A 17,408-nucleotide genomic window follows, 5' to 3' on the forward strand; every position below is an offset into this window, starting at 1 on the left:
TTATGTTGCTGGGTCAAAGGATATGTATGGTTTCTCTTTTAAAATTAGGATTCCAAATTATTTTCTAAAATGGTTAGATTAATTCAACCAACTCTACTGCCAGTGTATTAATGTGACTATCTTCCCACAACCTCTTTACTGTTTAATTATTTTTATCTTTTCCAATCTGTTGAAAATGAAGTGAAAGGGGCAGCTAGGTAGAACAGTGTATAGAGCACCAGACTTGGAGTCAAGAGGATCTGACTTCAGATCTGACCTCAGATACTTCCTAGCTGCATGACCCTGGACAAGTCATTTAATAGTCGATTACCAGGCCCTTGCCACTTTTCTGTCTTAGAGTCAATACTGATAGACAATAAAGATTTAAACAAAAAAAGAAAATTAAGTGAAACATTAAAGGTATTTCATTGGTAGTTGTATTCATAACAGTAATTTTGAGCATTTTATGATTACTAATTTTGTCTTTTGAAAATTGCCTGTCATTATGTATATATTTTACCACTCATCAATTAGAGAATAATTCTTATTATTCTTTGTTTCAGCTCCCTTTATATGTTGAATATCAGACCTTTAACAAAGATATTTGCTACAATTCCTTTCTTAGTTTACTGCTTCTTTTCTAAATTCTAAGTATATTGATTTTATGTGAAAGCTCTTCTGTTTAATGTAATTCAAATTGATTTTTTTTATCTTTTTAGTCATTTCTATCTTCTTAAGTATTAGAGAATCAAGATTTGTCCACTTTCAAATACATTTGTAGTTACCACCATGTATTCTCCTCTGGTTGTTTAAAATGATGTGATAGTGAATAATATGGAAATGGGTTTTTTTTATGATAAAACTATATAACCCAGTGGAATTGCTTGTCAGCTCTGGGAGGGGAGAAGGAAAAGCAGAGGGAGAGAACATGAATCATGTAACAATGGAAAAATATTTGAAAAATAATATTTGAAAAATAAAAATACAAAAATGATAGGAAAAATAAAATAAAATGATATGATATTTAAATCATATATTCATTTGGAACTTTTTATGGTAAATGACATCAGACTTTGATTTAAACCTAATTTCAGTCAATAGCATTTTCAGTTTTCCCAGGAGTTTTTATTGAATTGGGAAACCTTACTGCTATAGTTGGTGTCCTTGAAATTTATCAAATTCTAGGTTACTCTGTTCTATCACTTTGTGGTCTTGCTTTTGTAATCCATTATTCAGATTTTCTAGCTTTTAGCCATTACCAAATAGTTTTACTGAATACTACTTTTATTATATAGTTTGATATGTGGTAATGTTAGGCCTTATTCATTTCTTTCCATCATTTTTGTGGAAATTCTTGATCTTTTATTTCCTTCAGATGTAGTTTATTCTACTTTTATCTAAATCTATAAAGTAAAGTTCTTCATAGTTTAATATAGTAATAAAATTTAAATTTAGGTTATTTTTATGGTTATTGTTATAGCCCTACCATAAACAATGAATGTGTCTCCAATTTCTTGTATTCCTTTATGTAAAGTATTTCTTAGCTATAGGAATATAAGTTTTGAGTGTGTCTTGGTGGAATGGTTTGGTTTTGCATGGAATTTTTCCTGTCTCTTGTTAGGTTTTGCTGATTATATGCCTAAAGACTGATTTTATGTGTTTATTTCATATCCTACTAACTTTACTAAAATTATTGTTTCAATTAATTTTTTCATTTAATATCTAGGATTCTCAGGAAACTTATGACATCTTCTAGTAAAAATATTTAAAATTTTTTACTGATAATGCTCATTCCTTCAACTTATTTTTTTCTTATAATAGATAGTATTTCTAGAACTTTATCAAATAATTGTAGTAGTATAAGGCATCTTATTTCTCCATTATAGTCAGTTAGTTCTTGATTTTAAGTAGTGTTTCCAAAATGAATGAGCATTGCATTTGATCAGAGCTTTTTAAAAATTATTTTTAATAATATAAACATGTAATTTTTGTTGTTTTGTTTTTAATAAGACTTAAGTTCATAACCCTCTGATTTCAGTATCTATCCAACGTAGTCATAATGAATGATCTTTTTTTATATATTCCCAGTGGTCTCTCCAATACACTATACTAGTAGAATGATTTAATAGCAAAAATGAGTAAAATAGTGAATATCAGTAATAAATTCTTGTTTCCTTCATAGTAAAAGAACCCTGTCCAAATTACATTCTTGGAGTGAATAAGAAATTTAAGATCATAGAATCATTCATCTAGAAGTTGAAAGAACCTTACAAGTCATCTAGTCTAACCCCTTAGTTTCACAAAGGAGCAAACTGAAGCTCTGATAGGTTAAGTGAGCACAAAGTTGCACTCATACTATCAGAGGAAAATTTTGAACCTAATTCCTTTGAATCCAGAGTGGGTTCTTGTTCCATGGCACCTTGTTGCCTTCTGAAGAGAAAAGATTAAAATATGATTGGAGTATTCATAACTTGAATTCAGCATCTAAATGATGAATATTATCTTCAGACCCTAAGCCCAGTACTATACATTCTGCCTTTGTATTAAATGTGAAGTTTACAAAATAAAGCTTAGAGTGAATCACAATTTGACTTAGACTTCAGATCTTCTCATATCATGTATCCAGTCCCTGGTACCTTGCTTCCAATTATCCCTGACCCCACCTCCTCATTGAGAGCCTCAATTGGTAATGAAAATAGCAAAATTGGCTATCTCTGACCTGATGATTTTCCTGAACATCTTTGGCTTCAGGGATTCGGACTGATCCTATAGGTAATTTTCTCTTTCTACCTACTCATTAAAAAACAAAACAAAACACTTCCTCAATACAAACCCCACTTTGGTTTGTCGGGAAGTGTTGGGGAGCCAGTTCTTTTCTGAGAATCTTTTGCAAGTCCTTAGCAGTCCTAATTTGCATTATGTCTGGAAGTTGGAAATTAGCGATATAATGGTTTGTTCCATTAGGTAGAAATCAGTGAATAACAGAAAAACAAATATACACAGTCATGGACTCATAATTTTTTTTTTCCTGTTTGGGTAATTAAAGTAGAAACCTCAGTTAACAAATTGCTCCTATGGAAGGAAAAGACCCAACAGAGTATTCTATAGAAATAATTTCATTTAAGGAACTCTCAAAATTTAGATCTGTTAATGAAGTTCAAGATCATTTAAATTTAGGAATATCATTAACTCTGGTCTTCCTGCACTGCCCTTTTACCTAATTTAACTAATTCCTTCTATGTTCTTAAAAAAAATCTGGAGCAGGGTACCAAACTTACATAAGTCTTTCTCTGTGATTCTTGGGTAAGTAACAATTTTACATCAATATGGTCATACTTCTTTTTACAGTAGGGGTAATAACAGCTTTCAGTGAGCACGAGCTATCTGGCTGTCATTACAAGGAAAGCTGTCTTTGAATTTTAGGAAGTTGTGGTAAGACAATGGTTTTGTTTTTAGCTATTTCTCATTTAGTAATTGAGATAAAGGGCAAACCCTATGTGTAAGGAAAAAAAGCTTTAAATAGTTTCTATTCACTAGACAAGATGAAACCTCCAAGTTTAAATTAAGAAGAATCTTTTGGAATTTCAGAGCTGGTAATGTGTTTTAGAATGTTTTAAATCTAAGAATATGGAGAATAGTACTGGGAATTTGCTCAAGGCTCTCTTTGGGATGGGTAAGGGAATAAATATTCAGTTCTTTGTTTTTTTATAAATTTCACAGAAATTAATAATTTAAAGGCTTCATAAGTAGATAACAATGAAGTAGTCTCCTCAGTTCCCATGTATTCCATTTTCATCATTATGCTGATGATTCTCACATCTACTTATCCAATACTAACCACTTTACTGACTTCCAGTCTCATCTCTTCCACTCTCTATTAGACGACTCATAAAAGCATTTCAAACTTAAACAAATCCAAAACTGAACTCATTATTCCACACACCCACCCCACCCCCCAATCTTCTGACCTTCCCAACTTCTCTATTCTCTGTTATTATCCAAGGCCAACTTGCAGCCTAGGAGACATTCTCAGTTCTTCACCCTCAAATACCATATCCACTCTGTTGCCAAATTCTGTCTATTTCCCCTTCATATCATCTCTTATATGTTCTCCACTCTTCTCCAACATTGCTACCTTGGTGCTTTACCTTTGGCACAGACTACAGCAATAGCCTTCTCATTGGCTTGCCCAACACAAGTCTACCTACAACAGTCCATTTTCCACTTAGCTATCAATGTAATGTTCCTAAAGCAGAAGTCTAACCATATCATCCTATCTACTAAAAAACTCTAGAGATTCCCATCACATTTAAGATCAAATATAAAATTCTCTGTTGTTAAAATTAAAGCCTTTTATAATCTAGACTCCTTCCCCATCTTCCTACTCTTCTTAAAACTTTTCACATTTTGCTATATACTCTGATGACACTGGACTCCTTGCTATTCTTCAAACCAGTCTATCTCCAGTCTTCTTGATTTCCTTCAAGTTCCAGCTAAAATTCTGCTTTCTAGAAAATTTCCTGCTCTTTCTTATGTTAATAATTATGCCTTTCCTCAGTTGATTATTTCCAGTTTATCTTATGCAGAATTTGTTTGCACATAGTTGTTTGCATATTATACTATAAGCTTCTAGAGAGCAGGAATTGTTTTGTTTTTGTTTTTTAGTTTTCTTTGTATCCCCAGTGCTAAGTTCAATGCCTGGCACATAATAGGCACTGAATATTTATTGATGGATTGATGATCCAAAAATATATTTTCTAATCAAAATTCCAGAGATATCATATCTCTTTCTTTCTGCAATGGAAAGGTTTCGTCATTGAACAGATAAGCACTTAGAACAAGTCATTCATGAATGCATGTGTACATGTGTGTGTGAATTGATTGAAGAGGAATTAAATCAAATGCTTACCTTCACACTTTTTTTTCCTAATGCCTTCTGGTTGGCTTTAAAGGTGACTTTTAAAATGATTATAACCTTAATAAAGCTTAGCAATCTCTAATATGGAGGAGGGGAAATTCTCATTTTTAAAAAATCATTTCTGGATAAAAGTTCAATGCAAATTCAGGGAGTGAGGCAGGATTATATAGTAGAAAGTGCACTTACTGAAAAATTGGTAGAGCTAAATTCGAATCCTAATTTTGCTAAGTCTGCATGACTTCCTATAACTTACTTCAGCTCTCTGACTCTTGATTTTTTCATCTATAAAATGAGGAATTAGACTAAATGAACCCCAAGAGTAGTGAGAATATGAATTTTAATGTATATTAGTCATTCTCTAGAGTTAAAACATCTATAGCTACCACCATTATGAAAAGATTAAAATATCTTTTTCAAAATAACCCTTTTCATTGGAACATACAGAGATCTGTGATTTTAGCAACTAGGCAACTCCTGGTATAGGAATACTTTCCTCCAATAATAATAATTAGTTTTCATATGATGCTTTAGGATTTCTAAAACACTCTACGAAGAGCATCTCATTTTATCCTCACAACAGTCCTGGGAGGTAGGTGTTTTTACTGTCACCATTTGACAGATATGGAAATGAAAGCAAGCAGATTTTAAGTGATTTGCCCAGAGTCATACATTTAATAAGTATATGGGATTTGAATCTAGGTGTTTCTAGCCCACAGTACACTGTTCACTAAGTCATCTTGCCTCTTAATAAGCTCCTGGTAAAGCTATAATTATTGTAAAATGAAATTACTTTGAAATTTTTGTTATTTACTTCTCAAGTAAATTCCTTTTCCACTTATTTAATAACCTTCTACAGATAAAGTAATTACATTTTTACCAATGTGATTGATAGAGTCTATATACAAACTTATTGATCAGGTATGATATAGAGAATTGTAAATCAATAGCATTATTAATTGCATAGGTGATGATTGAACAAGAACTCAGTTATTACATGTTAAAAGTTAAATACTTGTGTGTTTCAACAGGAAATATGGGATGTATAAAATCAAAAAGGAAACACAGTTCAACTCATGATGGAATAGATTTGAAGACGCAACCAGTACGTAATACTGACCGAACTATTTATGTGAGAGATCCAACGTCCAATAAACAGCAAAGGCCAGTAAGTAGATAGTCTCAGGGGAGAATTCCAAGAGCAAGATCCAAGCATGGCTGGCATAATTAAAATTCAATCAAGAATATATGCATGTAGATGGCATCACAATTGATTGGTTCTCAAATAATGTGTTTTGTAAGTCAAGCATTCTAAAGGCATATTAAAAACTTGATAGATAACTGGCCATTTATTGTGCGATGACTATTCCATTCTTCTTTTGTGTATATTGAGAAAATAAAATTTTATATTGCTAGTGGTAAGAAAAACTTCAAACCCAAGAGAAGAAACCTCCTACTCTATTAAGGGAAAAGTTTTATATCAGAATAGTTAGCAAAGTTAGCACAATGCCCTTATGTGCAAACTAAAACAAAGAATACATCTAAAATATTCCTTTCCAGCTCTTCTTCCCTTCTTATCTTTTCCTTGTATTTTCCCACTCACCCAAGATAATCAATGAAAGGAATCCCTTGGTTTTTAGTATAGGGCACTGTAGATCCTTTTTTTTATAATGAAATTCAAAAAATTTAAATCTATACAGTCTTTGGTATTGGAAGTCCTAGGCAATCTTTTAAAACAATAAAACCAGCGATGTTTCATTTTGATACATTAAAGGGAATCCTTGGCTAACAAAGAAGTTAAACTACATTTTTAGGAAGGAAAAAAATAACAGTGGCCTTAAAAGTACATGATATTAAATAAACCTCCTATGTCCTTCCCTTCATCTCATTTCCCCACTGAAAAATCAATCACAAATTCTTTTGTAGTATGGCTTAATGAGATCATTATGTACCTGGCATCTGAAAACATTTTTAACAATACCTTTATTATCCAAAATATTTTGAAGTGCTATATCATTTCTATAGTTTCCTGACTTATACAATCAATAGAGAAAAATAGGAACTTTTTTTGGTTTTAGCTAGTAAGTACTAGGTGAAAGAAAATGTTAAAAGTATGGTAGATTTAATTTTTAAATAGGGAGAAATGTTTTACATTATTATAAGTCTTATTTTGAATAATAAAGAGTTGGGAAGAATTTACTTAATTTAGAAATCATATGTGCCAAAATATTGTTGTATATATGTACAATATATCTATGATGTACAATAGAGTATTGTATTTCAGTTGGCTCTTTGGCTGTGTGGATAAAGATGGTGTCTTCTAGGTCTGTATTGTTCAATTGACTTTGCTCAGGTTGATGGTCAGAGTAATTACTTAGAAGTTACACCAAATATCATGAAAGTACATGCCACTGGTACCAAGGAGAAATGGACAAAAGTATCAGTAAATGTTAAAAATCAATAGCTATAACTGGAAGAACATTTTTTTAAAAGGACATTATATCATGGAAAGATGAGACAGTGTAGTATCAAAGGAAGAGTGCCAGACTTGGGATTCTGGGTTTGAATCTAACCTCTGATATTTACTGTACCACTAGCACAAATTACCTAACCTCTCTGAGTCTTGGTTTCTTGAATTATAAAAAAGCAATAAGAACTGGAGATCTACTTTACAAAGTTATTGAGAGAATCAAGAGAAGTGATAAATGTAAATACTTAATAAAATGTAAGTACTAAATATACATGTTATGCTGTGATTACTAATAATAGTTTAACAATTTATAATGCATAGTGCATGAAGGATGTTTCATTTTTAAAGTGTAAATTAATCATTGATTTGAAAATCATTCCGCAAGTCAAACTCAATAATGACCTTATAATTATGATTTGCTTCTCTCAGAATTTAGTCATTTTTAAAAATCTTTGTATTATTTTCTCCAAGTCAGTAGCATAGGAGGTTAAAGAAAACCTAGCTTTCATGATAGAATTCCATCAGCCTAGTGATGTTTTTTTTTTTACATTTCATGAGTCTACATTTTGTGCCATTTATATTAAATTATTTTAATCAAATGATCAGGATTTGCAATCATTTTATATTCATTCTTCCAGCTTTCAAGATGTACCTAGGAGCTTTCTGAGTACCACCTTTGTGGGATAACATAATACATTCTTGTAATTTATAGTGACTACTTGCATTTCCTTCCCCTCACTGTTCTTTACCCCTTTCACCCCAATCCAAAGAAAACCACAACAAAATTAAACCAAGACAGTCTAGAGAATATAACACTGCTACCAGGGATGTGGTCAGAGTTGGTCATTTAGAATTTTTCTTTGAGTTCCAGACACCAGAAGCAGATAGTTTCATGTTGTTGAGAGCCTCTATTTGGCACTTTATCCCCTCTCCCAATTTTCCATATATCTCTCTTACTGGTCCTGTCCAATCTTATGAGCTCTTTAAAGCATTTTTTTTTCAAAATTTCCACTTGTATTTTTCTCTCCTTTCTCACTAATAGAAGGATCAAACTGACACCCCAGGTGCCATTGTTAGCATAAAAGCATTATGTTCAATGTAAATATGACCAAGAAAAACCATTACTGTGAAGAAATGTTTAACACATATTTTCTTTGTAGGTACACAATGTAGACTCTGATCTTTTACCAGGACAAAGGTTTCAGAGCAATGGTATGTTTTCATCTGCACATCCATATTTTTTAAAAAGAAATACTTTTAGATCCTTTATAAAATTTACCAGTAGTTTTTGTATATACCCTGTACTGTTGTAATCAATTAGATTTGTTTCTTCATATGTATTTTTTGTGTTTTCATTTCTCTTTGTTCTGTACATCCTTACTGACTGTCCACTCCTTGATCCTCCAAGTGAAGGGGTCATGTGTCTTACTCCCTTTAAGATAACCTGTCTATAGTTCTGACACAATGTTCTACACAGAATGGGCACTTGATCAATATTTTTGAGGGTTTATCTTTTAGGTGTTTTCACCTCACTTATTCATTAACAGATTCAGAAGAAGAAATGGTAATAGCCATATATCCCTATGAAGGCCTTCACCCTGATGACTTATCCTTCAAGAAAGGAGAAAAAATGAAAGTCCTTGAAGAGTAAGTATATCAACATTGCAACTTCTGGCCTTTAATTCCCAGTCCCATTGAAGTCTTATAGTCCCATGCATTTTATCTATAGGCTTTATCTTCTAATAACCCGCTGTTAACCTGATCTTTGTCATGTGAAAATGAAACTTCACATCCTTGCTGCTGGTACAGTTTGGTGATTAGATATGGCAAGGTCAAAATAACTTTTGATTTTCAAGTGTTGCTGCTAGAACTTTCTAGCTAGTTTTGCTTTGTGGGGAAAAATGTAATTTTCTTTTTTTTCTCCTGTTGTGCAACTTTAAGTAAAGTTTTTATTACTGAGGAGACTCTCAGCACTATTGCTTTTTACTTAAAAAACTTGATTTGGTCTTGTGAGCCTAAAGTAAATAAGACTATAAAACCAGCCCTTCTTATTTGGGAAGCCCATACTTAGCATTAATATCATATCTTTGTTATCAGCACGGTATCTCCATTTTCCACATTATTTCCCCAACTCCTTCTACTCCATCTCATTTATTTTCAGGAGCTGGAAGACTTGGTAGGTGCTGAGCTTAGAAAGGACAATCCACATGTCTTATTCTTAGCTACTTTTAGCACATACCAACCTGACTTTTGTGGCTAAAGACACCTTGTCCTTATCTGCACCAGCATCAAAGAATTTGGGGAATAGACACTTCATACTTATCAACAATTTTAGAGAACAGACAAATGACCAAAGTTAATTCGCCTCTCCTTTTTATTTATCTCCTCTCACACAGACACACATAACATATGATTAACTCTATACATAACTTTGTAAAAACTGAAGAATGAGCAAATGACTCATTACATTGGAATTTTTCTTTATTCAGAGTTTTCCATAATGAATACAGCTATACCAACCAGGTAGGGAGTAAATATAACATGGAAGAGTGACCTTTGTTCACTTGTCTCATTTTCATTTTTTGGGAAAGGGGCACAATAATAATGATACATCTCTTAGCTGAATTGAAATTTTATGAATTCATTTTTTTAAACTCTCACCTTTTACTTTAGAAGTATTGATTCTAAAGCAGACGAGTGGTAAGAGCTAGGCAACTAGGGATAAGTGACTTACCCAGGGCCACACAGCTAAAAAGTATCTGAGGTGTAAGGATAATTTAGGGTTGTGACCTCATCTAAGTTTGATTTTTGGTTGCCAGGGAATATCCCAAATAAAATACCCAAGTCAGTTTGGAAATCTATGATGGTTTAATCAATATATAGGGAAGAAATCAAAGAGAAGAGAGAGGGAAAGGTATAGGATTTCTCCTGCCTGGCCTGAGCCAGGTGAGTTCAAAGTCCTCCGCCACAAGGTCTTTGAAGATTAGAGGCTTTCTCTAAGAGGATAGTGTTTACAAGGTAAAGGAGGAAAATCAGCCTAAACCCTGAGAGAGCTCAGAGAAGAGCCTCACCTGAACTAGGTTACTAGGCTTCCTCTAGTACGGTATCAAGGAAAACTCACCACTAAACCTGGACAATAGCAGCTGCCACGCCAAAATGCTGACAGGCTCAGCAAGCTGCTGCCAGCCACCTCTCCACCATCAAAGAGGCCAAAGAGAGGAAATGACACGAAATATATAGACGGTTTTACATCACTTTCCTGTGTCTCACATGTACCAATGATATCTTAGACTTGACTTAGGACAGCCCAGGGGTCTGCCAGTTGTTTCTGATTTGTCATTTGCTAGCACATGTCTGTCATAGGCCATCCTCCTACATACTTAATCCTTTAGTATGGGTGTAGACATTCCTGATTTTGTTAGACTAAGTAGGGTGGAGTAATCTAAAGTTCACAGAGGCAAGCCTGAACCCAGGACCTCCCATTTCCAGACTTGGCTATCTGTCCACTGAGCCACCTAGCTGCCCCTATATCATGTAATATAATCTATTAAAACTGCTTTTTTAACAAAAACCAAAGTGACCCACATTTGGAGTTGTGGGTTCAGGACATGGGCCATACTCAACTCAAGAAAAAGGAGAGTGACATTTTTATTCAAATTCAGGAGTTCTAGGTTCAATTGGCCAAAAAAATAGTTATAACTAGCTCTTTACTCATTGACATGAATCTCTAATACATATTTTTTTTGTTCCAGGTATGGAGAATGGTGGAAAGCCAAGTCTCTTTCAACCAAGAAAGAAGGCTACATTCCCAGCAATTATGTAGCAAAACTCAACTCCCTAGAAACAGAAGAGTAAGTTCTTCTATAATTTCTTTTAACTGGTGCACTGCCTATCATTGATTTTTACTCTATGCTATTCCTTCCCAAGGAAATACATATGTAAACTGCTTCAAATTCCCTTTTCAGTTGGTTTTTTAAGGATATAACCCGGAAAGATGCTGAAAGACAACTTCTGCTCCCAGGAAATAGAGTAGGAGCATATCTTATCCGAGAAAGTGAAACATTAAAAGGTGGGTCACATTTATTTTATTTTACGAAATATTATTCTTAAAGTATTTTATTGAAAAAAAGAATTCAATTTAATGAAGAATTAGCCAACATATAGCAAAAATTTAATGTTTTAAAATTCAGGGTATTATAGACACAGTCAGCTTTTAAATGATTTCTTTGAGAAGAGATATACACTTTGGGGGGGGGGGGGGCTTTGCTTTGCTTAACTGCCCTTAATGGTTCCAAGAAAATATTTCAAATAGGGGAAGAAGGGGGAATGAAAAGTTGGGATGGAGAAGAGGACTGGTGATAGTGATATAAAAAATTAATATTTTAATATTAAATTTAAATTTAAAATTAAAATGTTGAAAGATGCACAGAAGAGAAGAGAAAGAGGTTCAGAAGGAAAACAAGGAGACAAGAGAAGAAAAGCAGGAGAATTAATGTGCTGAATTTATTCTATAATTTAAAAACAAGCTGTAAATGGTGAAAACTTGAAGATAGAGTCCTCTTTGACTTCTCTTCTTGTAGGAAGAAATGCTTATATTTGTTAGCATTACCTCCAGAATTACAAAAAAATAAGACATTTATTTTAAAAATTATTACTTTTGCTTTAAAATAATTATTTATACTACTACAATGAAGCCCATTTTTATAAAGATTATCATTTCTTACAATGTACAAGGCTTTGAATATTTTTCAAAAAAATTTTTTAATAAAGGTAGCGAGGTGGCACAAAGAACAGAGTGCTGGACCTGGAAATCAGGAAGACCTAAATTCAAATCCAACATTAGTCTAACTGTATGACTCTGAACAAATCACTTAACCTGTTTGCCTCATTTTCCTCATGTAAAATAGAGATGATAATAGCACCTACCTCTCATGTTTGGTCGGAGGAAAAAATTGAGGTAATAATTGCCTGTCACATAGTAAGCACTGTATAAATATTAACTATTGTTTTTTTAAACTTTTTTTTAAATACTGTGTATTGGTTCCAAGGCAGAAGAGCTGTAAGGGCTAGGCAATGGGGGTTAAGTGACTTGTCCAGGGTCACACAATGACTTATCCAGGGTCGCACAGCTGGGAAATGTCTGGGGCCATATTTGAATCCAGGACCTCCCATCTCTAGGCCTGGCTCTCAGTCCACAGAGCTACCCAGCTGCCCCCAATTATTGTTGTTGTTATTATTGAAAGGAAAGAAATTAAAATTGTTTCCATTTGTTTTGAAACAAAGACTTTTTTAAATGAAAAAAAAAACCATTATGAGAGAATTGGAAAAGGATGTTAGGTAAGTTTCTTAAAGGAATTAATACTGTATGACTTAAAGACATATCTACACCTTAACATTTATCATTGGTAGAAAAAAGAAAGTGACTAAAATGTCCATACCCTTTGACCTAGGGAGCCCATTGCTAGATAAATACCCTAAATAGGTCCTTTTTTAAAAGTCCCATATACATGAAAATATTATACAGAACTTTTTAATAGGAAAAAAACTTGAAGCAAAGCAGCCTAAGTAATAGCAAGACATATCTTAAAACATAAATATAATGCAATATTACTTTTCCATAAGAAAGGATGATTATGACATCTATAGAAAAGTATGGAAAGACCTATGAATGGGCTTGAGTGAATTAAGGAGAACCAGGAAAACAAAGTGCACAATGACCTCAACAGTGCAATTGGAATGAACAACCATCAAATAATCAAAACTGAATCTTGTAGAATTGTGATAACCCAAGATTTACCCCCCAAAACATATAAGAGAAAGCACTCAACTTCTTTGCAGACAGGGCCAACTATGTCTGAAAATATCAGACTTTTTTTGTCTTGCTGTTTTTTTTAGTGAACTGGATTTTTAAAATTTTGTTGGTATAATGTACTGTCTTCTAGGAGGGAAGGAAAGAGGAGTATATTGGGGAACATATATGATGTAAAAATAAAAGATCAATAAAATTTTCTTTTTAAAAGACCACTGGGAAAGGTTTAAACTTAATTTACATTTTTTATATTTAACAATATTAATTTTCTATAATGTAAAATAAAATTAAAATCTGTAACTTTTAAAAACCCAACTAAAAGTCTTTATTTTTCCATAGGAAGTTTCTCTCTATCTGTTCGCGATTATGACCCACTGCATGGTGATGTTATTAAGCACTACAAAATTAGAAGTTTGGACAATGGAGGTTATTATATATCTCCAAGAATTACTTTTCCCACTATCACTGACCTAATTAAGCATTACCAAAGTAAGTAGAGACAGCAAATACTACAACATGCATTTTTGATGTTTAGTAATAAAACAAAATGCTTTTTTATATTTAAATCTTTATGCATATACTTCTTCAACTCTAATGATCTTGATGATTTAGAAGTACCTTATGATCCAAGTGCCCATCAGTTATTTTCTTGAATACTACTCATTACTATTGTCAAGAATAAATACCGTTTATGTATTTCTCTACTCCTGCTAAGTGGAATGTCATATTAGTTGAGTGATCAGAAGGAAATGCTGAAGTTGATTTTTACCTAAAGGATTCTTTTCCTGGGAGACATCAGAAAAAAAATTTAAAGATTCTCTTTTGAAAGAAAGAAATAGAAACAAACATTGTGTATGATTAGTATTCATCATTATGGTACCTACTGTACCTATTTCTGTTGAGGACACAACTAACCACTCAGCTTCATAGTCTCAGATATTGCCCTGATTCCAGGCTCTTCCTCATTCCACATATCCTTTCAGTTGCCAAGTCTTGCCTTTTCTAATTCTACCACATCTCTTGCATCTGTCTTCTTGATTCTATTCAATTAACCATCATCCTGCTTCAGAGCTTCATCTCTTCCCTGCTGAATTATTATCATAGCCTCCTAATTGGGTTCCTTATAGTCAACCTCTCTTTTCTCCAGTTCATTCTTGCCATAGCTGCCAAAGTTCTTTGGCATAGTTTTGACCATGTCATTTCCCTATTGCCTAAAGGATAAAACACAAACTCTTCAGCTTGGCATTGAAAGCCTATCACAATTATGTTTCAGCCTGTTCTTTCTCAGATTTACTACATAATATTCTCCTTCACTCATTCTGCAGTCTAGCCAAGTTGGCTGCCTCCCACATCCTCACATACAACATTCCATTTCCCATGTCTCTTCCTCTGTGCAGACTCTTCCGTTGGACTAGAATGTACTCCCTCCTCACCCCCAACTTATTTCAATTCTCTTATTTATATATTGCAACCTTCTGATACCCACCACAAACCTTTCCATTTTTCCCTAATTGGTACACAGTTTTAATTCTCCAGAAACTATATTTTCCACAAGCTATACACATATAACATCAATGAAATGTTATTTAAAAAGATGGACCTTTGTTTCAGGAAGAAGTTTGATGTTTTTAAAGATAGCTCATACTTTCCCACAGTAATCAATCAACTTGCTTTCCTCCTCCTCCTCTTTAGTTCTGGGCTTAAGTTATTGTCTTCTTGCAGTGATTACACACACACACACACACACACACACACACACACACACACACTCACATACAAATGAATCAATTTCTATAAATATTTCATGTAACTACTTGTCATATTCTAAACAAGAAACATTCTTCATTTTTTCTCTATGGATGCTTAAACTAAATCATTCTCTGCCTTTTTGAATGATTCCTCATTTCATTTTTATATATTTACACATTTATAGTAACCCATGGTGTTTGCATACATGCTTGAAGGTACCTACCCTGCAGCACACACACACAGTGCAAAACAAAATAAAATTGGCCTATAAAATAAAAATATCTTAAAACAATAACAAGAATAACCCTGCTTTTCCCATAGATATGCCCCAATTAATACCTGTTTTAAGGGACATCCTATGATTATTTATAGACAAGGCAGATCTGAGGAAAATGCTTCTAGAACATAGAATTTACGTAAATGAAGCAATATGAAAAACTATTTTAATAGTGTTTTTTCTTTAAATTTAGGGCAGCCCGATGGTTTGTGCAGAAGGCTTGATAAGGCATGTATTAGTACACAACCACAAAAGCCGTGGGACAAAGATGCTTGGGAAATTCCACGTGAATCAATTAAATTAGTGAAGAAGCTTGGTGCGGGACAATTTGGAGAAGTCTGGATGGGTGAGTGGTCACGGGATAATATATAATCCCCCACTGTAGATTAAATTATCTGGAATGTTAAGAATGTAACTGAAGAATAAAAATAAGAGCAGAGTTGGGTTTTTGTGTGTGTGTGTGTGTGTGTGTGTGTGTTAGCATGTGCTACAATACAAAATATTAATTAATTTAAATGGCAATATTCAGTTGCCTTCCCTTTACCCAGTGCAGATAAGGAATAGTCTGGCAAATGACTTTCTTTTCCTTCTTTAATTCAGAAATTTCAGGGACAAGAATGAGTCCTATATTATTTCTATTTCCCCTTTAAATGATTTTCCTTTTTTGAATAGCCATCTAAAAGAGAGAAATAGGGAATTTTATTTTTGATTGTTGTGCTACTGGTCTTGAATGACCTCTTTCTCCTAAGCTAGATGAATTGGACAAATATGAATAAGTCAGGAAATGTATTTCTATATCATGGGTAAAGTAATGTGGTCTTATGTGTAAGTAAAGTAGGAGTACATAGAATATTTGAGGAGCACTACGACTCAGAGACAAAGTGATTTGCCTATGGGAGTGAATGGTGGAAATAGAATTCTACTATTAGCAGACTTCATTATTCTGCCTTCATTATTTCTAGATCCTTTTAGTTTTACAAAATAAAAATACTGTAGGAATACAACATTCATACACAAAATTAAAACTTCATGCATTTTTTTTATCACTATAGGCTTGTTAAGAAAAGAGGCTTTGGGGAGTATGATGCCCTGGAAAGCTACAGAAAAGGGACATGAAACAAAAAAAGGAGGGTAGGGAGTCCCAAAGAAAATTTTTACCTACTTGAAGATTTTCTTTAGGAAACAATGGGGCCAGTTCTAAAATAAGGATCTTCTAGATCACTACCACTTTATTTTAAGTAGTTATATTGCCTCCAACCAAGGGGATCTGTAAGGTCTGATTTCTCCTCCATTGACTGATCCCCTAAGATCAGTTTGGCCATTTTTCCCTTCTCTTTCCTACTGTGCCCATTGCACCATAACCCAGAGCCTGTAGTACAGAACTGATTTAAATAAGTTTAATTCAAGAACCATTTATTAAGTACCTACTTTGTATAAATCATTGAGCAAGACACTGTGGGGGCTAAAGAGATGAATTGGTCATTATCCTTCTCTTTGCAAGGCTTACTGTCAAGCAGAGAATATAAGTTATATTCACAATCACTACAATTTTGAATTGACAAGGCAGAATGTAATGCATACTTTGAGACATACAAAGTCCTAAGGAAACATTAAGGAATAGGGAAATTGTTTCTCATTGGTAAGGTAAAGGCATTGAACTGGGAAAAGCAGAGAGGATACTTAGAGAATGATGATGGTTAGAATATAAGGTTTATAAATAGCAGATAGTGATTTGCCTGTAATTAATCTAATATTTGCTAGACTGAAGGGAATTTACAAACATACAATCTCACCATATCCAGTTAACTCCAATGAACTAGAATAGGTGAAAATAAAAAAAGTGATAAAAGAAAGTTGCTTTAGGTTTGGTAAAGGCTTAAAGTGTTACTCTCTTCCAGGCATTCCCAATTTTATCTCTCCTGGTAGTCAGCAGATAATCTTGAGATTATTTGGGCTTTCTTTTCAGTACCCCCCCCCATTTATTTACTATCTTTCTCTAAGATTCTTAGAAGAAGCAGTAGTAATAAAAATAGTTAACATATATATGTATATATAGAGAGAGCTTGTGATTTATGTAGATGGTTGTTTGATTCTCACAACCAGATTCTACAGCTAGTATGCTTATTTCACAGATGAAGGAACTGAAAGCAGAGAAAAGAGAAGCTGAGTGACTTGCTCTTGATTATGTATTTAGAGAGTATTAGAGGCA

At 33.4% G+C, this 17,408-nt stretch overlaps 1 protein-coding gene across 9 annotated transcripts in view; it reads left to right on the forward strand.

Moving 5' to 3' along the window:
• The window catches only part of LYN (LYN proto-oncogene, Src family tyrosine kinase), a 221,729-nt gene that overhangs the window by 142,651 nt on the left and 61,670 nt on the right, over nt 1-17,408 (forward strand). For 6 of the 9 annotated variants that reach the window (XM_056823928.1, XM_056823927.1, XM_007487109.3 and 3 more), the window contains 7 exons: nt 5,926-6,062; nt 8,525-8,576; nt 8,912-9,011; nt 11,117-11,215; nt 11,330-11,433; nt 13,513-13,662; nt 15,393-15,545. In XM_056823928.1, the coding sequence (XP_056679906.1) occupies nt 5,931-6,062; nt 8,525-8,576; nt 8,912-9,011; nt 11,117-11,215; nt 11,330-11,433; nt 13,513-13,662; nt 15,393-15,545 (790 nt within the window). In that variant the 5' untranslated portion in view covers nt 5,926-5,930. The remainder of the gene's footprint in view (nt 1-5,925; nt 6,063-8,524; nt 8,577-8,911; nt 9,012-11,116; nt 11,216-11,329; nt 11,434-13,512; nt 13,663-15,392; nt 15,546-17,408) is intronic. The other 3 variants (XM_056823931.1, XM_056823930.1, XM_056823932.1) reach the window with 1 other exon arrangement.

This window comes from Monodelphis domestica, chromosome 3 (genome assembly GCF_027887165.1).
Source record: "Monodelphis domestica isolate mMonDom1 chromosome 3, mMonDom1.pri, whole genome shotgun sequence".
In the NCBI taxonomy this organism is placed as follows: domain Eukaryota; kingdom Metazoa; phylum Chordata; class Mammalia; order Didelphimorphia; family Didelphidae; genus Monodelphis; species Monodelphis domestica.